The following is a 26,568-nucleotide window of genomic DNA, read 5'->3' on the forward strand; positions in this document are numbered from 1 at the left end:
ATACTGAAGCTAGGCAGTCATCAGCAAGTGTTGGCTCATAAATATGACTCCCTTTTATAATAGTAACAATTATAATAATTTTTGAACTAAGTTAAAGAAACCTCCCACTTTGTGTGCTGTCTGTCCTTCAAGGAGGAAGTGAAATCGAGGTCTCCCTCTGTCTTGGGAACACCCTACCCCTGGGCAGCAGGGATTGCTCTCTCCTGTGGATCTCTGCCTTCTGCCCCCTTCTTCCCCGTGAGTGCACATCCTTGGGGGAGTGGAGAGCATTTCTCTTCCCTCCCTCCGCTGGCCCTGTAGATTGCCAAGTGGGCATTCTCCTGGGAGCAGCATGACATCAGTTTGGTCCTCCTCAGCCTGAGGAAGGTCTCCAGTAAAGGTGTCCCACATATGGGGACAAAGTCATGGCTGCTCTTACAGATCTATAACAGACAAACACCAGACCTTTTTAGCTGCTGTTGGTTTTAAGAATGAAGATGACCGTGATCACTGTGCTTGATCAGGAGCCCAGTCCTGCTGTGTATCTGTCAGGGTGTTCAGGTTCAAAGCATAACAACTACTACCTGATGGGTTCTTTTAAGAAAGTTGAGGGGGAGGGGGCAAATTCAAAATTCAAAGATGTTAGTGGGATTTAAGTGTAAAGTTGAGTGGTTCATTGCTGACAGTGGCAGCACATACAGAACCAGGACTGTAGCCTCCTGAAGGTTTTTCTGAAAGGCAAAATATTTAGGCAGGGAAGCTAAGTTTGTGCTCTTCTTGGCGGTAGGTCTCTCAGCTTCACTTCTCACTCCTACAGTGATGCCTTTGTTATTTGTATCTGGCTGTTTGTCCCTGAGACATCTTTTTTGGAAACTAGTTGTCTTGGCCTTCCTCTAAGTGGTGACATCAGCTCATTGCATCTAATGAAAAATTTTATGTCAGCTTGGCTTATCTGAGTCAACTGCAAAGCCAGAGGTGGAACTTTGATTTTTTTTTTTTTGTTTTGTTTGACAATATTGTGCTTTCACCTCCTCTTGTGGATATCTGTGCCTTTGACTGCTGTGATGGAATCTGACTCAAGACATTTAAAGTCACTGCAACCTTTCCTTCTTCCCAGCTGACTTAGCAGGTTTGGATCAGACACCAGGCTCATGTTTTTATTCTTTTTTATCACACCCTTCTACATAGTGCCACGCTGCATGAATCACTAGCTCTACAGGAACTTTTATGAGAGGCAGAGAAATGAATCATTTCTCAATTTCTAAACATTTGTTGAACTTAAAAGAGCTGTTAATTTCTGCTCTTTTGCATTTAGTATGATACTCAGCCTGGAAGAGTGGGGGTTTAAGGAGGAAATGAACAAAAAAAATCATGTTAGGATCCATTCTCAAGTTATTCAGAAAAACTTAAGATTTAGTACCAAATACTGGGTTGTTTCTTATCCTAAATTCATATTTCCTGCAGAGACATGTAAATCTGTTAGGTTCAGTGGAGTTATGTCCCTTTCCACAAAACCTGAAATTGTCAGATAATGTAATAAACACACACACACGTATATAGGTAGGTGTGTGTGTGCAGGTATATATGCAGTTTTTTTTGTATAAGTTAGAAATCAACTTCCTAAGACCTTCATATGTAGAAATAGTTACTAGCTTAATCTCAACAGTTTGATCTAACATCAAAAAGCAATCTTGGTGTGTCATAACAAAACTGAACTAAAACTCGGTACCGTAGGAGCAGAAGTGATTGTTGTCTTTTGCATTTAGTGGACAGTGGGCTATCTGTGCTTCTTCCAGTCTTCCTAACATGTAACTTTGTTGGGTGGATACAGCAAAGTTAGATATAGTACTGTTACGCTGATTTAGCACATCTCGTTCACAGCTTTTCATCAGTTTTACAGCTCAGATATGTTACCTAATTGAATGTAGACCTAAAGAACAACTGTAATGGATTGGTCAAGTGAACTCATTTGACTGACTATAATTTTCTTTCTGTAATTTAAGAAGCCAAGTGACATATTAGTTCTTCATTTATGACAGAGTAAAATCTACTGAAGACTAAGGTCTCAGCTCAAGAAAGCTCTTTAAGCACATACATATAAGTAAGTTCATTCTAACTCAAGACAGCACTTAAATGCGTGCCAGACTTTAAAGTGGCATCAGCTTGAGCTTAAAGCTGAGTGCTCTGAACTAGATCTCAGAGATCTTCAGAGGTTCCTAGACAGGCAGACCAAATACCTTGCAGGATTTTATTTTAAGGCACCTCATTTATTTCACAAGGTTTCAAAAATCTCTGCAGATTACTATCAGTGCCTTTGGTACCTAAATGATCTTGCTTGTCTGTTTCTAACTGGCCATTACTGTGAACTGCTTGGGTGCCCAGAAAAAAAGCAGAATCTCACATATTTGTGCAAAGCTCCCTTACTGCAGAACATGACATTTAAAGTACGTAGCAGTAATAACATACTTTGTCTGAATTTATATTAAAGACATGAAATTCTGAAGAAGTGGGGCAATCAAGTGAATGTGGTGCCGATTGTCATTGCTGAAGTGCCTGTTTGCAAACTACACTGTATGTATCTGTATATCTGTATATTTTACAGTGCTATTTTTTTACAATTGAATTTGGCCTTTGCAAGCAAGAAGGACAGCTACGTGCTTATGGGGCAGGACTTCTGTCTTCTATTGGCGAATTAAAGGTACGTGCTGTTAACGCAGAATCAACTTTCTTTTAATCTTAACAAAATAATAGTTGGATGTGAATATTTTGACTTTCAAATAACAGGTAAAGTTCTCAAGATAAAAAGATTACTTTTAAAATGTGATATTGACCTAAAAGCTTTGTTTGAAATATCACCTGGCACTTGAAGCATGAAATGGATTTGTAAGGCCCGAAGTACCAAAGCAACTATAAACTACAAAACTTATTTCTGCTTGAATTTGCATTTCTTGTAAAAGGAAGCTTATGGGTTCTAACAGGTAAGGGTGCCTTGGGCTCTGAAAGCTTTGTTTAGAAGAGAATCATATATTTTTAATACACATACAAAAAATGTTTTGAAACCAGACATGATTCTGTTGTAAGTAATCCAATGTATTTCAATAGATTCATTATTGATAATAAAAGAACAACTTTTATTAAGGTCCTGATTCAGTAGATTAATCATATTTAAAATTAAGGAGTGCATATAAACTCATGCTAGACTTGAAGTACAGGCCTATGTGACAATACATAGAGCCCTATTCTTATAAAGGTGAAATTGTTTAACCTTGCATGGTGTGACTAGTTGTAGTGGATCATTTATTACCTCTTTTTGTGCCTTGAAAACACAGGGAGCAAGCAAAAGGTATTTTGTCACAAGTGTAGTATTTTGGGACATAATACGTCTCTCTGTTGGCAAGATGGGAGGGAAGGGGAAGGAGAGGGAGGAGTACTATCTTCTGGGACCCAAATGAACTCTTGGTGCCTTTTCAGGTAAACATTTGGTTTTAGAAAGCATATACAGAATAGTATTTGCAAACTGTTTTGCAATGTATCTGCTGTTTATTTGTGTTTAAACACCTTCCCACCCTCCTTGGCTGGCTTTCAGTGAACTACCTGGCGGTTTAATAGAGTATCTCAGTCTCTTTTTGCTGTTTGTTTCACCTGTAACTGAGAATATTCATGGCAAAGCTCATTAGTCAAATAGCTATTCTTTCATTAGTAAAAAAAAGGTTGAAGAAAATTACCTTCTCCGATATTTTTTCTTTGATTGCATTACAGTTGCTCTAAGTTCAGTGCATACTTCAGCCACAGAAGCATTCTGTATCAGCCTGGCAATATTTTATACCCACAGTGCAAAGATGGTTAAACGCAGAGAGATAAACATGTCCCAATTGTTTTCCTCTGGCCCAACAACATTCAGTGCTGAGCCCCAAATTCTGTGCAGGATTCTCAAAGAATCAGGCCTTTTATTTAAACTAACAGTTACGGTCATTAGGTGATGACCCTGAAAATACCTATCACATCATTTACAAAATCTTAAGGGCAGAAAAGCGAGGAAATGAATAGTCAAGAACATAATAAATCTTCCACCATCAATGTCATAAACAAACACATTATTCTTGTCAAGTGTGCATATTTTGTTACCACACATTTGTGATCCCAAATCTGTGTTCTTCACTCAGCAATAATCTCAGAGTATAAATGAAAAGAATAATCCTTTTGAAAAGCAACAGTAAAAATTAAATAATGTGCACATTAATGGACTATTTTGATCTGCTTCAAAGGTATAGTGATATATCATAATAATTTTGCCATAAATCAATAATATTATATACTTTTCTATTACATTACATATATATTTCATAGATGTGAAGCCAGAAGGGACTAATAGATCATCTGGTTTGACCTCTTGTGTATCATAAGCTATTAAATTTCACCAGATCTTGCATATACTGAGCACAGGGACTTAAGTTAGACATTTCAGTTATTGAGAGACTAAGCACTTGTGTGCTGCAGGCACAGAACAGCACCATACCACAAATATCCATACCCTCCATGAAAGAACTGATAAGGTGAAAAATTTCCGGAAGGTCTTTGTGGGACTGTGCTCCAGGGTAGAAAAGAAGGGAAAAAGTAAGGAAAAAAATGCAAAAAACCTACTAAGTTTTCTGCTAATCTGACCATGGGAGAAGCTGTTTCTAGACCAGAAACCTGGCAGTGACTGTGCTTCTTGTCAACAAGATACATCAGGCAGGTGCTTGGGAAAGAGAATGTCTGGGCACCCATGACATTGGTGCACAGCCTTGCATGAAGCCATTGGTGGTCTCTGATGTTTCCTGGGAAAGCAACCTCCCTTACCTCTGCCCTTATCTCCTAGCACCCACTGGGAGAGAAAATGTCTTTCTTGACCTGAAGGTGTCTGAAAGATAATACTAATATAATAGTCTGTGGCTGAGATCTTGATGATATCAGTATCCTGATTGTAACTGAAATGCTAATGGATGGCAGCAATTGCTCTGAAAATGATTACAACAATACCAGCTATTTCTGTGGTGAGTGGGGATGAATAGGAGACTCAGATTGCATGGCCATGAGGTCTGACCCTCATGTGTGCAACACCCATACTTCTCATAGCAGTCAGAGTGAAGAAGTCCTTTCAGAAATAACTGTTGCCATTCTTAAGACAGCAGTGATTGTGGGCCCATAGTCCCTTCTATGAAGAAGTTCAAATGCTTATTTGTCCTTGTCACTAGAAAGGTAGATCTTGTTTCAGTGTTGAATTTTGCTACCTTGACTTTACAGGCATTTGGTATTAATATGCTTTTGTCCACAAGAACAAAAGCCTTTCTCCAGCTGTCCTTCCTATCAACTCTTTTCAATGCAACAGTATTCACAGGAAACAAAACCGTGGCCAATTTTATGTATAATTTCTAGACATTTCTAGAAATAAATGAGTCACACTATTTGCAGGGTGGAAGTGGCCAGCAGTATTCGGGCCTTTCAGATGAGTAAATGATTTGTTCAGTCATCTGTGTTTCTATATTACGCTACTCCACTCTGCAAATCTGGTCAACAGCTTTAGCAAAAAAGAGCTATTATAAAAGCTAGAGAAATGTGGGCACCACCCTATCAATACAGGATTCCCTTCAAGTCTTTTTCTCCATGCAGTATTTAGACTTCAAATTTCAGATACCGAAAAATGCAACTCCTGATGTGCGTGCTATGGAAGCATCAGGCAAAAAAAATTTAAAAGCACAACAAAATAAGGAGAAAGAGAAGATTAAAAATGAAGCCTAGGGGGAAACAAATAATACTGTAAGTAGTTATAAAATGTGCTGCCTAATATAGTCAGGTTAACTCTAGCTAACGCTATGACACAGTATATATTAGGGGCTTAGAGATAAGGCAGAAATAATGTACATTTCAATTATTAAAACTATTTCTAAAAGGCAGTCCAAATGTCTTTGGAAACTTTAATCCATTTACTTTGTATGGTGCTCTCTTGAACTCTTTCATTAAAGGAGTCTCCTATCAACTTCAGCTGGCTGTAGATCAAGTCATATATCCCTGTTATATGCTTCTATATTTAACAGAGAGGTAGACTTCAAATCTTTCTGTATAGATTTTTAAAGTCAAATACAATATCCAATCATATTTTGTTTTAATGGTCATTTATGCTAAAAGCCAGCATTAGCCTTTATAACCAAAAAGATTCAAATACAAGTTTTGGCTTTGTTTTCTGAAGAGGATGAAGATGATGGAGAAAACAACTCCTGGTTCCCAGATGTGCTCATTTTAGTGCTCTTTTTAAGTAGAGAGTCTTTTCTTTATTTGCATATACAATATATAAAATTATACTGATGGAATAAAAAAAATTCTGGTAAAATCAGGACACTGTCAGTTTTGCAACCTGTGTTGTAGATAAGCAGAAAAACATTTAAGAGCAGGTTTTCCAAGACTGTGTTCCCCCCCCAGAATAACAAGGTGATAAAATCAGGACTGGCACGCAGACAACTTCTCACCTGTGTTCTTATTCTGCCCTCCTGTACTCCTCAGACAGTGCAGTACTTTATAACATGAGTCAAGTTTTCCCCTTGACAGCTGAAGATTTTGCTTTTTGGGTTTTGGCTTTTTTTTTTTTTTTTTTTTTTGCGAAACTGAAAAGCTCTAAGTTGTATTATTACACTCCATTTTTTCTACTCCAAGGAGAAATTACAATACCATACTCTTTTTTTCATGTGTCAATGATAGTGGTCACTTAGGAAATGATTCACAGTTGTTCAGTGTAAATGCCTGGTGCCGTCTGAGATGTCCCAGTATATCTGACCAGCTCTCCAGCTGCCACTCCAGAAACCTGTAAGTCTTCTTTAGGTCCTGTGCTATATCTTCCATCCCTGTACAGATGCATCAGACATGCTAGGCCCTAGAGACCTGTGGTTAGGTACCTCAATCACTCTCTTAACTTTTGATCTAGCAGGGAGTGGAGGTATTTCTTTAGTCTTACGCTTATTTCCAATATGGGTAGTCGTCTAATTCTTAAGCTGTCCAGTTGTCTGATACTGCTGCTTTTCCTGGGAATCAGTGATTCAGTTGGAAGCTTTACTCCAAACTCTTGTTGCTTGAACTGAAGAAGAATCACCAATAGCTGTATTAGCATAAGCAGTACAATTTGTATGAACGGACCATTAGAGACAGTTATCACAAATCGACAAGATGGTAAGATGCTCTATTTGACCAAAAGCTCTTTTCCATATGATTGTTAGCCTTGACATCTCATTGGAGGTGGATAACTGAAGAGGTTTCTGATGAAGAAATCTGTATTGGATACTTACTCATTTGAGTTCACTGAAGAACTGTATGTCCAACCAAAACTTAAGTGAATAGCATTAATTAAAAAAAATGCAGGCCTGAGCTTGAAAGCTTTTGGACTCACCAGATAAAGTTTTTCATTGAGATTCTATACTTCATAATGTTGAGAGTGCAAAGGACCAACATTTTAGAGCACTGTAATGTTTCTGAAAAAAAAAAAATGTAGTTCGGCTTTGAGTCAGTGTCCTGACCATCCTAGTTCACACTGGACAGTTTATGGCCTGCCTGAAGGTTTTTCTGGAGGCTCAGTTCAGATGCTGAACTCTGGCATTGCTGGTGTTCAGCATATCAACTCAATAGTAGACATTACAGACGGCAGGCTGCAGAATTTGAAAATACCATCCAGATTTGCAAAGATGTTTCCCGTTGCTTTGGTAGCCATGACAATGCCTACTTGATCCAAGAGCCAAAAGACCGTATCCTAGAAGGGAGATAGGTATCTCGGGTGGGAATTCATCAGAATCTAGGCACTTCATTCCCAAACTGCAATCCTAAGAATAACTGACCAGCTGTCACCTAACCTTGACGGCATATCTGAATTCTTTAGCCTCTGTTCCCAGGTTGTGTGTTTCCTGGTGTCTGCACATCCCAGTCTCTGCAGAGCTGCTTTGTGAAGCAGCAGCTCTGCTCATGTGTCAACTAAACTGGGACCCAGAAAGTAGGATTCATTTCATATAGATAATCTGAGGAGAATAACCAGAAAGGCTTTCTCAGAGGACACCCACTGTGATAAAGAATTAGCTTTTGCTTCTCTTTTAACTCTCCCCTTTCATGAAGCTAGGGCTCAGTGATGAGAGCAGTTGTTCATGATGTAAGAGCCACAGGCTGAATCCCTTCCCGCCTCTGATGGCTTCAATCCCGAGGAGCAGGACAATGCTGTCACCCTTTCTGTTGAAGCTGTCACAGTACAGGAAAGAATCCACGAGCCAGAAGTGGTCACCTACCAATTCAGTTCCTAAGAAAATGTGGCCTGTATCACTCTCTTGATTCCCTGCACGGGGCTCAATCTACTCAGAGTTTTAAAACTTTGTGCTTTAGATATTTGAGGCACCAAGTCTCACCTGGAAGTACAAAAGCACCTTAAGAGGAGGTGTTTTCATCTATAGTTAACCTCCCAGGGAGCCTGTTATAATTCCCAGTCAATAAAAACAAATTAATTTTGATAGAAGGAGGTAAATGCCTAAATTTACAGGCACTCAACCGCATCATGGCTCTGCAAGGAGAAAGTGACAGCAGGGATGCAGACAGGGCCCTAATAAGGTGAGCCTGTTCCTGCAGTCCATTTAGAAGAGGATGCTGGTTAAGACAGACCATTTTTTATTTTTGTTTTTAAACCTGTTTAACTGATGGATGGCTAGAAACAGCAAACCTTGTGAGAAGGAAAAGATACATGTACTAAAGAAAGTTAATTCCCTGACATTTTAAGATTCCATGCATTAATTTTTCATGTATTTATTTTTGGAGAGAGAGGAGGTGGGAGGAAGAGGTTCTTGTTCCAGTTTTATGTTATGTTATTTGGAGACTGCAGGTTGAGAGCTAGTGTGATATTTTCAGAGCCTTTCACAGGGATTTAGGGATGAGCATAAGCAAGAGCTCTGATAAAAGGTGTAGTGAATACCTTAAGGTTAATACCTTACTCTGCTATAAAAAATGTCCATGCAGAAAGAAAGTGAAGAAATAAGAGGCACCTTTGGACCTCAGGGATCTGCTCCCTCCTTGTCATTTCTCTGTGCTTTTCATGCATATCTTCCCTATGGATAGATATTAAGGGACTAAAGAAGGTTGAAAGTTGACCTGAATACGCTCTTCTTCCTTGCCTTGTACTTCTGTACAGAGCACTGAGAATGAAAATACCTGTGCTCTAAAAGTTAAGGTAGATCCAAAAGCTAACACAAGTATTCAAGTGGAAAGGGGAGCTAGAAAAAGGTTATGTTGGAAAATGTCCCAGTACCTGGTTTTCAGTTTTGAAACCTGTGTGTTCTTTCTAGTGGCTTGTGCCAGTCACGTGAAGAGAAAGGCTAATCGGAAATCTCTTCTGTGGGTAGCAGCATTTGATGCCTTATCTGCCCAGTGTCTGCTCTGTACTTATCTATGCCTGTTTATTTAGGTTTTTTTTCCTTGCAGTACTATATGGAGCGTTATTGCTCAGGTGCATGTGGCAGAAGGGTAATGCATTTTATCAGCACACAATAAATGGGCGTTATTTAATGGGTTTTCAGATATATAGTTTCACTCTTAAACTCACTGTCAGGAAAATAGTATATTATTTTGGCCTGAAAATGTAAAGCATAGATTATATGAGTGGTTTGGTCAGACTCAATTCACCCACCAAAACGATGATCAATTCTGCCAGTTAAGTGACATTTTGGGGACATACGTATTTGTAGTTGTATAGATAATTTTTCAGGAATGGTTATTTGATGACTTTTTTTGTTTCCTGCTGAAGATTTAGGTCTGTATGCCTACATGGCAGGTGTGTTTCTAATCTCCTCTTTATTATTTTAATAATTATTTTGGGGAAAACGTACTCTCATAAAAAGAGCTTTTTTATGTAACGAATGATTTATTCTGTTCAAACTGAAAAACTACTGTATGTAAAATGAGAGGCTACCAACTAATAGGAAACAAACAGCAGAGTGATATAAAAGCTGTATATGAGAACAGTTGTATAGATACACAGCACTATCAAAATATGGTTTAACAGATCGTGTGGTGTATTTTGCAGCATGCTCTCTCTGACAAGGCCAATGTGAAAACATTTGATCCAAAGACAACCTGTTTGCAAGAATGCCTTATCACTACTTTCCAGGAAGCCTACTTTGTTTCAGAAAGTTTTGAAGAAGCCAAAGAAAAGATGAGGTAAATTATTTCCCTTGACTCAAAGATCTAATTTTCTCTTCTTTAGTGGTTGGAAAAAAAAGAGGTGTCAATTTTCTTTTTTCATTTTTCTTTCAGGGACTTTGCCAAATCAATCAATCGTCCCTTCTCTGTGTATTTCAATCCGTATACACAAAGCATTGAGATTCTGAAGGATACCAGAAGTATAGAAAATGTTGTCCAGGACCTCCGCAGTGATCTAAACACTGTATGTGATGCTTTAAGCAAAATGAACAGATATTTAGGGATTTGATCTGTGTGGCGCTGTGATTTGCTGTCAGCTGCTTTTTCTGTAGCCAGTCTAGTAACATCACATGATATGGCTAACTTCTCAAACCCACCAATTTTCCCTTTACAGTTTGGCCTGTGACTTGCATCATTGTGTAGCTCTGTCTAATTGTAATGTGCAGACAAACCAAGGCAATGATAATTCGTAAACGTAACATGGAATGTGGCAGAATATAATAATCAATTCCTCAACAAAATGTCATGTACAAGTACACCATTAAAAACTTGCCTGGCAATGGTTTTGTTTCCATAAGATGATTCACTTCAATGTATAAGAAATAGTGTTGCTGATTTCATTAAGCCTGAGTTTATTTCTTTATAATCCCTTTCCTCCCATAAGAATCCAGAAAAAAATTATTTGAAATGTTTTCATTTTCTTTGTAAGAGAGTCTGTATTTCTTTCGATAGTGGTGAAGACAGTGTTTTGCCCATATACCTGTAACAGAACTGAGTGTCTCTTGTGACTGAACCATACAATTTATATACCAATGCTGAGATCAGGAAGGCTATGTATCAGTTCTAAAAGGTCTGTGGAGATTACAGATTATGAGAACTCACAACTGACAAATGTTCAACGTGGCTGAGTAATTGCAACACAATAAAAAAACAAAACAAACCCAAACTGTGACAATTCATGTAGAAAGGTAGTTCTAGTTCATGCATGTGTTACCTGTGACAGTCCTGAGCATAATTCCTCTGCGAGGGCTATCTGAGAATAAGAGAGGAAGTGCTTGTGTTAATTCCGGGTTGTTAAATGTGAATATAAAGCCCTTCTACATCGTTGTGTGCCTTCCGCATTCCCTTGTCTTTTGAACATGCTCCTCTTGCATTTCATGCATAATTTGCCTTTCCTCATTATGCCACATTCAACCTTGACATGGCTATGCATGACTGGGTCTACACTGTATCAGTATCAGCACATATAAAAGGGTGAATATGAAAGTTGTTATTTAATTATAGCCAAGATGATTATCAGTTAGTACATTACTTGTGGGATGATTAAATCATAGAGACACCCAAGCTGCCTAGCTCGTACCAGATGGATGCAGGTAATGCCTGCGTTAATAAACTGTAAGTTAGCAAGCTCTGACAGAAGTACAAGCTCTGTCTGGGGAGCACAGTGCAGAAATATTTGAGCCGGCTCTTATCTGGAAGCAATAATTATGCATGTCTTTCCCTTATCTGGGTTATTCTATTCTCCTATTAGCCAAGATAATGGAGAGTTGACTATATTGTGTGGACCCTTCTTAATGGAGGAAACCACATGGCTTATGCAGATCATGTCAGTATGGGTGAAAGTGTCATAGCTTGTCTACATATATGGAAAATAGGTATCTATTGAAGCTGCTCTCCCAGCTGAAGGAGTCATGCAGATAATCTTAAGTGTTGCTGGCAATTTCAGCATAAAAAGAGCACCACCTGATAGTACCAGTGTATCCTCAAATAGGAGGCAATCTATAAGGATAATTTTCACAGGGAAATCTGCCACCTCCTCAAAGATAACTATGAGATAACAGAAAACGCTCTTTTTTTCTGGATGGTCCTTCCTGCATTCTAATGCTGCTGTTAATAGGGTGTGGAAAAATCTAGTTTTAGATTTAACTGTGGCTGTCGTTGGTACAAATGAAGAGTTGTTGAATTATCCCATGGGGATCAGCATGCCGGAGGAGTTTTTTAACTTCCTCATATTAGCGCTGACTCTGTTAACTAGCACTTATCACAGAGGAATTGTTGGCAACCTTGGCATGGAGGTTTCTCCCTCTTTCTTCCCATGGAATCTGGTGAACCTCTCATAGCCCTGTCTGGAGAAAATGGACTGTACTGAGATTTGCTTTAATTGGTCTGAAAAAATAATTGTGCAAGGAATAGTAGATCTTACTCAGTTCAGGAACTGACAAAGTATTGTTGCTTGCTTAAGTAAAATAAAGCCACAATGAATAACGAAGATCCAAAGCTTACAAAGTCACTGAGGCTTTCCCTTGAATCAGAATTATGCAGGAAAACTTTAATACTTACAATATCTGGATTTATTCTTGACTTTTCTGAGTAGCTTAAAATAAGAATTCCACAGCAGTAAAACAATAGAAGCATATCTTTGTTTTGTTTTGTGCTGTTAGCAAGTAAATCTTATTATGGATTAGGGAGAAACCCTTGAAATCCAATAGTCATTTTAGGACTAATGATGGCAAAGAAACTGTCTACAATGAAGATATAATGTCAATGAAACAGAACATTGTCAAAGGCTAATGGGCTCCTGCTGCTAGATATATGCTTAATCCAATGATTTTATTTCTATTATACAATGTGATTAAAAATAAATTAAATATAATGGGCTAAGGAATAATAGTGATTTAGAGAGACAATTGCTCATTGTTCGTACATAGCAAAGCTGCCTTCTTACAGGCTGCAGAGCAAACTGGCTTTGGGCTTCAGCCAGTCAGGAGCCAGCACTGGGAAGCAACGCTTTAAAAAGTGCACTATTGCACTTTTATGAATCAAATAGTTCCAGCTTAGCTGAAATTCTTCTCTGCGGTTTTTATTAGCAAATTAAGATCAGCCATGCAGCAATCTCCTTGGTTGACAAGCTCATTTCAGCATAATGAGGGAATTATTGACAGTTATCAAATTACACTAACGTTTCATTTAAAATGGGCCATATTTATCTAAGGTGCTTGTTTAGCTTTAGTGAGCTGGACTCTGGAAATTGGACTTCTGGCTTAGGCTCATTTATTTCCTGTGAAATTCTGAACTGATGCTTTATGGATCTGAGATACATGCACTTGCCTTGCCTGCACAGAGTAAATGGGCCCGAGCTTAATGAATGTAAAGCATTGCAGTGTTTACTACCATGCAAAGTCTAAAATGAAAAACAGCATTCTGAGACATTGCAGCAAATACAAATACCAAGTTTCATTTGCAAACCAAGACATGGTTCCTGCATTTCATTTCATTTGTTCAGTAGAGAGGATGGAGTGGGGAAGGTATTGACACAATATATTGTGGTTTTTGCTCTCTGCTCTTCGAGACCTGTTTAGAAGCCTATTTTAAGTTTAGCCCTTCGGTACAGTTTCATGAAATAAGGTGTCTTTTCCTTCCTTCTTGTTATGACATCCTAATGTGATGGAGAAAATTCCAGAAATTTACTGTACTGTAATGTATATTTACTGATGCGCTGTAGTGGATTACAGAAGAAAGTTTCACATCTTTGAAAGGACAGCCTGGCTCAGAAAGCTAAAGCTGCTGAAGGCTTTCACCTACAGGCTGCTGGTACAAATCCAGCCCAGTCAGCAGTTACTGAAAGCTATCTCCAGCCAGCAGCAGCCTGGCTTCTGTGTGATGAACTAGGAAACTGGGATTGCTTTGTTTGGAGTAGAGGAGACTGAGGGGAGACGTGATAACTTTTTTCAAACACATAGAAATAGCTGCAAAACGGAAGGGACAAACTGTTCTCTGGCCTCAAGAACTAATGGACTTAAATCACAGGAAAGGAGCATTAAGTTATGTAACAGTGAAACGTAGGGGACAGATTGCCTAGGGAGACAGCAGAGCCTCCGTCATTTTTTAAGAGGACAGGTTAGGCTGCTGGCTCTCAGGAATGATGATAGCACAGTCGGTCCCATCTGGAGACCAAGTGAGAGGCTATGTGACGTCTTGAAGTCCCTTAGAGCAACTGCCTGGAAAGGGCTTCAGCCTGCTCATGGAAGGGCTCCAGCCGGCTCACAAAGGCAGTAATGGTCAACAGTCACCACTGTGGAGCACTTATATGTCACCTACACCTCTGCCTCCTTCAGTCTTTGAATAACCCTAAAGAACGGTTCTTCACCTTTCCGTCTTCCCTTAGGGAATGAATAGGATCCATAGTCTGAGAGTAGCCCCAAATGCTGGCTATGGTGCTCTATTTTGAGGTCATAGGCCATTTGAGAGAGCTCTTTGTGTTAGTCACCTGCTCCTTACAGCTACCCAGAGGCAGAAGACTGGTAGTGAGCAACCAGTGTTTGCCGTTTTTGTAAACAAGGTTTAAAGCTGCTCAAATTTATAAACAAAATAGCAATGCGTATTTCATCCTACCTGTGCCTGTGTTTGGGCTGTCAGGAAGACTGTGCTCCCTTGAACAACCTGGAAAACCCGGAGCTCTTCCAAGCTCCTGAGCCTGAGTGCTCCAGCCACACATCAGCCTTGTGTCTTGGTAAAATCCGGGCACAGAGCAGCCTGTTCTCCCTAACTCCCCTGGTTTCCAAGGGAAAGAAACCCACTGGTGTAGTCCAGAAGAGAGCTTTGGTTCAGGCTCCTGATGTAGCTGTCCAGGGAACTTGGGGACCACACCTGCTGCTCAGCCCAGTGTCACATTAAGGGCCAGGTAAGGATCAATGCAGTGCTCTTCCATTCAGGAAATAGGCTTTCCACCCCAACCTGGAAACTTCTCTTGTTTCAGCAGGACAGCCTATGCCTTTTTAGAAATACAGCAGGTTCCCTTCTATCTCAGTAGGAACCATTGTCATATTGCCAAATAATTTGCAAAGGGAGTAATTCTGGTATTGTTATATAATGGCTATGCTCTGGGTCATCAATCACTCCAACTCTGGACATGTTTCACAGACAAATTGTTGCCTTTCCAGTGAAGAACAGGTCAACAATGACAGATTGCTCTTCTGGGCTTCAAAGTACGTTTGAGGCATGGAGCTAAGAGAGAGATTCTGGTTACACTAGCAAATATTTATTAGTAACTAGTCCCTCTAGTTGACATAGTGAAGGCTGTAGAGATGTCCTCGGCATCTTTATTGGCAATTTCCTGTAACTTAACTGAGTTTGGAGGCTAAATAATGTCCTCAGTTGAAATACTCTATGAAAACTGTGTTGTTTCATTTTGTGTCTGGTCCTAGAGAAAAGGTAAGTAAACACAAAATAATCAGAATTCAGTGATGTCTTTCCAAAACATTTTGCAACAACTACATGTAGTTCAAAAAGGCCCTCCAACACCTTACAGTAAGAATTCATATTTCTTTGCCAACAGCTGAGATGTTAAGGCGAAGCAAAAAATAAGCGCTGGCATCTTCTTGGGATTTGGCCCGGAGTGGACTATTTGGGTGGAATAAGTGTGAAATGGGTTATGTAGTCAGGTACTTTAAAATGCAAGTGGATATTCAGGTGGACATTTTTTTAACGTAGTCAGAAATTTCAAATGTCCAGGAAAAATAAAGGAGAAAAAGCTGCTGTTGCCACACTCCACTTTTGGAGGAAAAGGGTTGAGTTTGCAAAGCAGCAGGAGGTAGATTTCAGTCCACGTTAAACTGGCACCTGACCTGAAACACAACCCAAATACGCCTACATCGCTGGCTTCTGCGTGAGCTCCAGTGTGAATACAATTCTGATAACAGAGCAGCAATAAAGCACTCCAGAGCCAAACAGCCCTGCTTCCCCACAGGAGACAAAGTGGGTGATTTGAGGCCAGCATGGCACAAATAAAATCACTTTTATTTCCCATTAAATCAGTTTTGTTTCCTATTTCTTTTGCAAAATACCTTTTGAAATGTGTTCCTATTTTATTTTTCCATAAGGATTATAAAGAGATATGTTAATTATGGAATGGTTGATGTTCTTAACACTTTCTGCCTCGAGCTTTTCTTGTTGCCACAAAACTCCCTACCCAGTCTTGCTCCTTTACATGAAAGTAGAGTAATGCTGAAGATGTGATGCTGTCATTTCCCAGGGCTTGACAACTGATGGGTACACCTAATATGCTACCCTGCTCACCATCCCTCCTTGTAGTGAATTGCTAGCCTCAGAGATGTGAATAAGGCCAGTTAATGGTAAATGAGTTTAAGTTTATGCACACAGCGGATTTGCCACTCGAGCAGAATTTGTCTGGAGGATCAGTTTGGTAGAATTCCCTTTTAATGATTACCCCAATAGGTCCCTTGCAGGTAAAGTTATAAAAAAGCGAGCAGCTCACATCACATGGGAACCAGGGAGTCAAAATCTCAACTGCTGCAAAAGCAGCACATGTTCTAAAAGGCACTTTAGTGCCAGTGCCAGTCAGTTCAATTAGAAGTAGCTCAAAATAGGTTTCATAGTTGGTGGACTGAAAGGCTACATTTTACCTCTAGGTCTCAATCCAGCCACTGTTAGAAATTCTGAGATAGATCTGTGTCTGCTAGAGCAGGAGCTAGAGCTGTAAGTCAGGCACGCAAGGCCTGTTCCTTGTTTCATTTGCAGGCATTTTTTAAAAGCCTCTTTTGCAATGTTATCTCCAGAATAAAAATGCAGTGTGCAGAAGATGCAGAGGTAATGAGGTCTGATCTTTTCTGAGATCTCATTTCTTCCTCCCAATATTGGTCAGCATGGTTCATACAGCCAAGGGAAGACTCTTGGCCCGTGCTAATTGACAGGGGCAGAAGTTAAGAAGCCTCCTGAGTCCCAGAGAAGAGCTCCCACTCCTAGCTGCTCCTGTGGCCTCAAATGACCACCATTTGTCCTCTGTGACTTGTTTTCACAGAGCAGCTCCTCAGGCTTCGTGGGTGTCTGTGTAGCAGGATCAACTAACGTATGCTGTCCGATGTGCAGGAAAGGTAGTAAAGAGAGGTTGAGAAGTGCCAAGAATTTTATTTCATAGCTCTTCTTTCAAAGCTTTCCTCCTCATACCTGGCTACTGCTTGAAAAAAATGCACAGTAGAGGCCCGCCAGCACTGTCCCTGTAAATACCAAGCATAAACGATAAACTGATCCTGTCCAGGCCTCCCTCCCATTGCAGTCATCCTGCAGAAACTGTGCAGGTGGCCATTCTCAGCTGTGCGGTGTAGCTCCCTCTCCTCTGAGGCCAGTAATAGCGAGCCGTGGGTCTGAAGGGCTGCGTGAGCTCTCACTGCTGTGCACACCCAGGGCTATTTCCCCGCAGGACATTGCCATGCAGGGGCAGGCAGCCTAGTGCAGGTCTCAGGATGACGACCATGTGGTAGCACACAGTTCTGCCTGGGATGGTAAGCCCTGTCTCATTGCTAGATTGAAGCCCCCCCAGGATAGTTAAGGCTCTCTGTTGTATCAATACAATCTCCTTGCCCCATTTCAGATCAGAATTGCTTTGAATAGCTTGCTTAGGAAGCCTAACACTTGGGGACTATCAAAAATGTCAACAGCTCCCCCAGACTTACAAACACAAGGAAAGGGTATGGGTAACCGTGTGGCGCCTGTAGGCAAGTATTGGTTTTCTCATCACAATATCAGCACAAAATCTGTCATACAAATGACATTGTGGGCAGTGACATTGGAAGGAACAGGCGGACCCAATCTATTAATACATGGCTCCGTGGCTGGTGCCACCATCACAACTTTGGGTTTTTTGACAATGGGATTGCCTACACGGCACCAGGCTTGCTGGCGTCAAATGGGAGCCACCTTTCTCAAAGGGGAAAGAGGGTCTTTGCTCAGAGGCTTGCGGGGCTCATTGACAGGGCTTTAAACTAGATGTGAAGGGGGAGGGGGAACATACCAGGCTTGCCTGTGACAAGCTGTGGGATGATACACAATGGTTAGAAGGACAGGGTGCTACTATGAGCCCTCAGCCTGTTGCCCGGAGGCATGATGGGGATGTTGCAGCACAGTCAAAGTCTTGCGGGGATGAGCTGGGGGCTCCTGAGGTAGTAGAAGCCAACAAGGAAACTTCCGTGAAATACCTTAAGGGAAACAAGGGGTGTTCCACTGAGAAGGTGACATGACCAACAGCCCAGGTGAAATGACTCTACACGAACGCACACAGCATGGGGAACAAACAGGAGAGTTGGAGTTTAACGCTGCTAAAAAGCTATGTCTTGATTGCCATTATTGAAACTTGGTGGGACGAATCCCCTGACTGGAATGTGGCTATTGATGGCTACAGGCTGTTCAGAAGGGTCAGGCGAGGAAGAAGGGGCGGAGGCATTGCACTCTACATAAAGAAGTCGATACAGTGTGAAGAGCTGTCTAGCCACGAGCAGGTTGAAAGCTTATGGATAAGAATCAGAGACAGAGGCAACAAAGGGAACCTTGTGGTTGGTGTCTACTACAGGTTGCCTGATCAAGGGGAGCCTGCTGATGAAGCCTTCTTCCTTCAGCTCCAGGAGGCTTCGCGCTTGCAGACTCTCGTCCTACTGGGGGACTTTAACCACTCTGACATTTGCTGGAAAAGCAACACGGTGAGCTGTGGGCAATCCAGGAGATTCCTAGAATGCATTGAGGATAACTTCCTAATTCAGGTAATAGACAGCCCTGCCCGAGGGGATGCAATACTGGACCTGATGGTCACCAATGCAAGTGAGCTCATGGGTGACGTCAAGATTGGAGGCAGCCTGGGCTGCAGTGATTACACTTTGGTGGAGTTCACACTCCTGAGGGATGTGGAAAAGTGAGGAGTATAGTCAGGACCCTAAATTTTAGGAAAGCAAATTTACAGCTCTTCAAGGAGTTAGTCAGGAGGACCCCCTAGGAAACAGTCCTCAGGGGCAGGGGAACAGAACAGAGCTGGCAGATCTTTAAGGACACCTTCCATAGAGCGCAAGAGCTCTCAGTCCCCAGGTGTAAGAAATCAGGCAAGGAAGGGAAGAGACCAGCATGGCTGAGTTGAGACCTGCTGGTCAAACTAAAGAGCAAGAGGGAACGGTACAGGCAGTGGAAGCAGGTGTCCTGGGAAGAGTACAGGGATGCTCCCCAGTTGTGTAGGGATGGGGTCAGGAAGGCCAAAGCATGGCTGGAGCTGAATTTGGCAAGGGATGCAAGGAATAATAAGAAGGGCTTCTACAGGTATGCCAACCAGAAAAGGAAGGTTAAAGAAAGTGTACCTCCCTGATGAACAAGAATGCCGACCTAGTATCAACAAACGAGAAGGCTGAGGTACTCAACAACTTCTTTGCCTCAGTCTTCACTGGCAATCTCTCTCCTTACCCCTCCCGAGTCGATGGACCGCAAGATGGGGAGCAGGGGGGCAAAGCCCCTCCCACTGTAAGGGAAGATCAGGTTCGAGACCACCTGAAGAACCTGAACGTACATAAGTCTATGGGACCTGATGAGATGCATCCCAGAGTCCTGAGGGAATTAGCTGACGTAGTTGCCAAGCCACTCTCCATGATATTTGAAAAGTCATGGCAGTCAGGTGAAGTCCCTGGTGACTGGAAGAAGGGAAACGTTGTGCCCATTTTTAAAAAGGGAAGAAAGGAGGACCCTGGGAACTACCGACCTGTCAGCCTCACCTCTGTGCCTGGGAAGATCATGGAACAGCTCCTAGAAGCTGTGTTAAGGCACATGGAAAGCAGGGAGGTGATTCAAGACAGCCAGCATGGATTCACCAAGGGCAAGTCCTGTCTGACCAACCAGGCCTTCTAAGACGGAGTGACTGCATCAGTGGACAAAGGAAGAGCAATGGATGTCATCTATCTGGAGTTCTGTAAAACTTTTGACACAGTCCTCCACAACATCCTTCTCTCTAAATTGGGGAGATATGGATTTGATGGGTGGGCTTTTCAGTGGATAAGGAATTGGTTGGATGGTTACATCCAGAGGGTAGTGGTCAATGGCTCGATGTCCAAATGGAGACCAATGACAAGTGGTGTCCCTCAGGGGAGCAGTGCTGTTTAACATCTTCATCAGTGACATAGACAGCGAGATCGAGTGCACCCTCAGCAAGTTTGCAGATGATACCAAGCTGAGTAGTGCAGCTGACACGCTGGAAGGACGAGATGTCATCCAAAGGGACCTGGACAAGCTGGAGAGGTGGGCCTGTGTGAACCTCATGAGGTTCCACAAGGCCAAGTGCAAGGTCCTGCACCTGGGACGGGGCAACCCCCGATATCAATACAGGCTGGGGGATGAAGGGATTGAGAGCAGCCCTGCAGAGAAGGACCTGGGGGTACTGGTGGATGAAAAGCTGGACATGAGCCAGCAATGTGCGCTTGCAGCTCACAAAAGCCAACCTGGGCTGCATCAAAAGCAGCGTGGCCAGCAGGTCGAGGGAGGTGATTCTGCCCCTCTGCTCTGCTCTGCTCTGGTAAGACCCCACCTGGAGCACTGCGTCCAGCTCTGGGGCCCTCAGCACAAGAAGGACATGGACCTGCTGGAGCAGGTCCAGAAGAGGGCCACCAAAATGATCCGAGGGCTGGAGCACCTCTCCTGTGAGGCCAGGGTGAGAGAGTTGGGGTTCTTCAGCCTGGAGAAGAGAAGGCTGCGAGGACACCTTATTGCAGCCTTTCAGTACTTAAAGGGTGCCTATAGGAAAGATGCGGACAATATTTTTAGCAAGGCCTGTTGTGACAGGACAAGGAATAATGGATTTAAACTAAAGGAGGGTAGATTTAGAGTGGATATAAGGAAGAAATTTTTTCCAATGAGGGTGGCGAGGCACTGGAACAGGTTGCCCAGAGAGGCAGTGGAGGCCCCATCCCTGGCAACATTCAAGGTGAGGTTGGACGGGGCTCTGAGCAACCTAATGGAGTTAAAGCTGTCCCTGCTCACTGCAGGGGGGTTGGGCTGGATGGCCTCTAAAGGTCCCTTCCAATCCAAAGCATTCTATGATTCTATGATTCTATACCATGGGGTTCATATGAATCCAGTTTTGATACACCATCTCTCAAAAAGCTCAAGAGAATCAAAAGGGGGGCTGTTTGCAGCTGAATAGGCATAGGGGCCTCTATATAATTCTTTGGGTTCTCCTGCAATTATCTTATTTCCAAAGTAGAGGAAGAGCACTGTATTCATGAATGCTATGTAAAATCTGTTGCATTTTCACCGAGCGATAGTTTGGTTTGTCTGAGTTGGGAATGAAAACGTGGTTACAAGGGGAGCGAATTAAATCTCAAATGTAATGCCTCTGATTTGCAGAAGGGAAAGGGGAAGTGCTAAGTGAATATAGGAAATTGCAGCATTATGCGTTGTGAGAGCAATTCTTTCCATCCTTGTAGCTAATGGACTGAACAGAAAGTGAACAATTTGTTTCATGCAATGATTCACCAACACTCTGACAGGGTTTCCAATTCTGAGCTCAGTTTCATATTCAGCTCCCTGTTTACTAGTGAAATAGTACAATTATCTGTCTACCTCTTACAGTTTATAAACAGGCAAGGCTGTGGTATCTGAAAAGAAAAAAAATAACTGTATAAATCCTGATTGTTTCAGGCTGGAGGGAAGGGAGATGAAGCAAGTGTTATCTTTCCAGCAGTCTATTGGAACCCTCCTCTAAAAATGAAGTTAAATTCCCTGGGAAAATAGGTCCAAAAGAAAAATGCCAATGGAACTTGGTTTTCAATTTCTATTTAATGTTTTCCCCATCCAGATTTGTGAAAGGAAATCATAAAACATTTCCTGTTTGAGTCCACTTGTCAAATTGTCAGTAGTAAAGTAGCCAGAACTGTTACAGCTGAATTGGCCACATAAAGCTCTGGTGAAAACGGGATGCTTCTCCCAGAGGCGTTTGGTAAATGTGCTAAGCTGCTTTACAAGACAGGATGACATTTTTCTGCCTTTAACCCCAGTTTTATTGAGAATAGAAATCACTTGGACTATTAGGAGTTTCAGTTTTTAATCTGGAAATATTTGTGAGCCGCCCCTGACTGCATATGTTTCTTGCTCGTGGGAACAGAGTGTTTAGCTGAAGGAAAACCTAGGAGCAGCCTTCCAGAAGAGTGTAATTAGTCGCTTGTTAATATTGACTATTTATCATACGTTGGTGTTTATCAGGGCTATTTAGGAGGAGATCCTGGACAAATATATTGTAAAAGGGCAATCCCTGTCCCAAAGTATAAATTCAGTAGAGCTTTTAAAATCCAGTGAGAGTCAACGGGTTGGGTGAAAGAAGGCAATGGCTATAAAGAGGGCTATGAAGGCTATTAATAAGGGTAACAGACTGCATAGTTGAGGGTTTAGGAGTCTTATTTCAAATTACATAGCTAAAATATAAAAAAATTAGAAGTGAGTAGCAGCAATTACCTGTTGCACTCCCTTCTGCTGGATGGTGATAAGACTGTCACTTCATGGGAGAATCTGAGTCTACCCCTTATGCTCACCATAAACAACAAGTATAAAGTTGATGCTAAAAATGCTTTTAGTCTGAGAGCCACTTAAATTGATGGCAGCAGCAGCAGTCAGTGTGAGTGCTGAAATCTAGGATGTTGGTAGGTAGTAGAAAAGGTAGGGTGGGCAGCAGAGGGGACCTGCTTTGTTGGGAATGGCAGCCATCAGTAGCTTCAGAACAACTGAAGAGCATGAATTTCATAGCACCCATTTTGCACATTGTTCCTGGAGACCCAAGGGGGAGCTCTGCATAGCAGAGGGAAAGTGTCTGCCTTTTTCCGGTAGATAAAGGAAAAGGAATAGAAGGTTAGACAAAAACAGCCTACATGACTTTAGTAGGGGAGAGAGATTTAAGATTATCAATAGCAGAAGAGCTGGAGTTGTGTAATCAGCATATTAAGGAAAAAAAAAAAGGCTCTTTTTTATTAATTTCTTATAAACCCTAAGCTGTCAGTACCTCTGTCCATGCACAGGAACAGAATCCTCAGTTCCAGGGCCACCTTCCTCAATGACACTTGGATAGAGGTGCCTGGTTGAACGTCTGCTGAGTCTCTGGGTGATTTTACTGCTGCCCATTCTGGAAGCAGTATGCTGGGCCTGGGGTTGCTGGTTAAGCCAGCAGTACTGGCTTCATGGCTGGGATTTGCAGTGGTACAATTAATCCACCCCCTGTAAAATGGAGAAATGCAGCATTGCCTTTGGATTGCGGGAGTGAATACAGGGCAATAGTGGCAAATTTGTCCTATGAGGTGTTTACTTCAGGATGATGTGAAATGTAACCCCTGAGTGCCTTTCGCTGTCAAGTTAGCCTTGGGTAGTCACTGCCAATGTGGCATTACTAAGTGTCTCCATTTGGTTGGGTGGCACTCACCCCATATCTTTCTGTCTGTAGCAAGCTCCAGGCAAACCTTGGCAGTGGTCTGAATCTAAGTGAAACCCGCCATCTTGTTTAGCTCTGGAATAAATCACATACCTGGAGGAGCAGGAGGAATCTGCCCAAAGAGTTACCATGCTGTGACGATCCTTTGCAGTTAGGTAACTCTTTGAGCAAAGAAATATAGATCGTGGTGGCCCCAGGGCTGTCTTAAAGTAAGTCTGGGAAGAATTTGCACAAAGCACACGACACTGTGACTGCGGAGCTACAGCAGATTTCTCTGGATTCCCTTAAATTCCTGAGTTTCTGCTTTCTATTGGGCATAGCATAAGGGAAAGAAACCACAAACCAGGAAAAAACATTTTTCCTCTGTGGGTAAGCAAGTGGTGCAAATAGAAACCTTCCCTTTCCAGCACCACCAAGTTCAAGAGGGTGACTGCTCCACTTCCAGTCTCCCTGGCACTCTCACACCAGAAGTTGTTGTAGACAGTATTTGTTCCCTGTGATTCCCTCTTGCAACCTTATTTTAATTTTCCTAGGGCACTATGGCATGGTGAAAGGTGACTCATGTTTCCCTTTCAGAAGATGGCTTCATCTTTGCTGCTGCAGAAAGGACCTTTAGTTCATGCAGATTCCTGAAAAATGTTCTGTGGTAAAATGACAGACAGTACCTCTACTTTCACACATTTGCCTAAGTGCTTGCCGCCTGCACATATCCTTCACTGTTGGACATTTCCCAGTACTGGGATCTGTAAAGCCCTAAACAAAAACTAACCTATTCTAGTCGTCTTAGAATATTAAAGCAAACAAGCAAACTGGTATTTTATTGCCCTCCTTCCCTTCTGTGTTTAAATTACCATTGGCCCTAATTAATCTTGTGTGTGGCTCCTCAGGTAGGCAATACAGTTTCTCAGTGTGTGTATGTGTGTATGTGTAAATTAAAAAGAGGCCAGATTATTTTCCAAGCAGATTTTTCCATCGTCTCCTATGTTGTAATTGCTGCCCAGGGTTCTGTGAAGTTGCACATGCAGTTCTCATGCAGAAAACAGAGCAAACATAACGTAACTAACCCATATTGACTACCAGATGCTTCCAAGTGTTCAAGACTTGCAGTAAATTACTGTTTTCTTTGGTCCGTATCCACTCTGCCTTCTGATGCATTTCCCTTTGATGCCCTGTGACCTCACTGCGAATGCGATGCCTTCTGTTCAATGCTCGCACGGACAGATGGACAATGGTGCCAGCAAGGGATCTCAATAGTCAGTCCACTAGACTCTTGCTTGTCATTCCTCAGAAGGATGATAACTGATTAGCTAAAGCTAATGGTTTCTGACGAATGCTTAACTAGACTTAAAGAAATACCGTCTCTGTGAAACCAGAGCCTTTTGATAGATATTTAAAACTTCACTTCTCTGCCAGATGGATGTGTTAAGCAACCATACTTCACCAGCTGATCACATCTCATAATTACAATTACTTGTCCTAGCCCAGGGAAAAGCTCAGTTCATTTGTCCAAGTATTGATTAACTGGTGTAGTCAAGTTTACTTTACTTCACCGAGGATAGATAAGCATTAATAATGTTATAATTACAGCCCAGAAAGTATGGTGAGGGCTAGATTGGAACTTCAGTAGCTAAGGAGACAGGCATTGCTTATATAATCCTAAAAAAATCACAGCTGCTATGTTAAAGGGGGGTAATTAACCCTAGGGAACCGCTTAAGACAAGGAGCAGTTCATGTCCTCGGGCTGTGCGCAGGGCGTTCTGCCGGTGGGAGTCCCTGGAAGTCGGTCACCTGCTCAGGGGCAAGACCAAGAAAATACTGGCCCAAGCGACATCTCAGGGCTGAAGCGTGTGCGGGAGTGTGAGGAGGCAGTCATGGCCTGTATTTTGGTATCGTGAAGCCATCAAATACAGCCATACTTGCACGAAGGATGGGTGGTGTCTTAGTTCCTGCTCCCTGTCTGGTCCGGTTAGGCAGGAGGGGTAAGGAGAGGCCAGGTTTTACACCCACGGTAGGTGCCATAGCACAGGGTGGCACCAGGACTTCCTTCTCCTCTCCTCCCTCTCCTGTGGATGCCCTTGTACTCCGGCACAGGGTGTCACCGACCCTGTCGAGGTGTCAGACCTGCTTTGGTGGCTGGCAGCCACGTGGTCCCGGAGGGAGGATGAGGAGGAGGGAAGCCCATCTTGGGGAGCGGGGAGGGTGCGCACAGGGCAGGGGCACAGCAGAGGACTGTGGGCTGGACCGGCCGGTGCTGCACACAGTGGAGCAAAGTGAGGCACGGGGCAAGTGTAACAGGCAGGGGCACTGGCATCGTCGAATGATCCTGTGCTTGTTCAGAGTGGCGACACTGCTGTGGGATCTGTGCGCAGTGAAGGGTTGGAGTATCTGGTGGCCGAAAGAGGGCTTGAGAAGAGAAGGCGCTGGGGCAATTTATTGATAGGTATGCATGCCTGATGGGAGATGGGGATGAAGAAGAAGGAGCCAGACGCCTCTCAGGGGTGCCCAGAGACAGCAATGGGCACAAGCTGCTGTGCAGGAAATGGAACTTGAACAGAAGAAAAACATTTTTACTGTGAGGGTGGTCAAACACTTTCACAGGTTGTCCTGAGAGGTTGTGGAGTCTGTGTCCTTAGCCGTACTCAAAACCTGGCAGGACCCAGCTCTGAGCAACTTGCTCTGGCTGATCCTGCTCTGGGCTGGTGGTCGGACTAGAAAATCTCCAGGTGTCCCTTCCAGCCTCAACCACGCTGAGACATTGTGAGCAGGACATTTCATAGATGTTGCTAACACACTGTAATAATAATTCCATTGGAAGCTTTGCCATCTCTTTCTAAGCTAAATGTGGATAATGTTGCAGATTGCATCTTATTTTTGTGGTAGGGTCCACAGTGCTGTCTGCCTAATGTTTTCTTCTATGACTATCTTCCATGCTTTTGCTTTAGAGATTAATCACTGTTTATTAACCAGTAAGCTCTGTTCCTGACAGAGTAAGATCTCTTCTGATCTCCCATAAATGGGCTAAAGCAGACTTAAGTATGTAAAGTAAAACAAAGTTTTGCATGGAGGAACGCAATGTTGCAAAAGAAGGCAGCAGCTTGTAGCTCACTTAGTTTGTAAACCTGTTGCTGGCTTATTCCTATGAGAACTCAGAGTGAGCTGCAGCTTGA

General features: G+C 42.4%; 1 protein-coding gene across 1 annotated transcript in view; it reads left to right on the top strand.

Moving 5' to 3' along the window:
• Positions 1–10,459, top strand: part of TPH2 (tryptophan hydroxylase 2) — a 52,582-nt gene extending 42,123 nt beyond the window's left edge. The window contains exons 9-11 of the mRNA XM_075716090.1: positions 2,582–2,677; positions 10,055–10,188; positions 10,285–10,459. Coding sequence (XP_075572205.1) covers positions 2,582–2,677; positions 10,055–10,188; positions 10,285–10,459 — 405 coding nt within the window. The remainder of the gene's footprint in view (positions 1–2,581; positions 2,678–10,054; positions 10,189–10,284) is intronic.
• The last annotated feature ends 16,109 nt before the right edge of the window (positions 10,460–26,568 follow it).

This window comes from Pelecanus crispus, chromosome 1 (genome assembly GCF_030463565.1).
Source record: "Pelecanus crispus isolate bPelCri1 chromosome 1, bPelCri1.pri, whole genome shotgun sequence".
NCBI classification, from domain to species: Eukaryota; Metazoa; Chordata; class Aves; order Pelecaniformes; family Pelecanidae; genus Pelecanus; species Pelecanus crispus.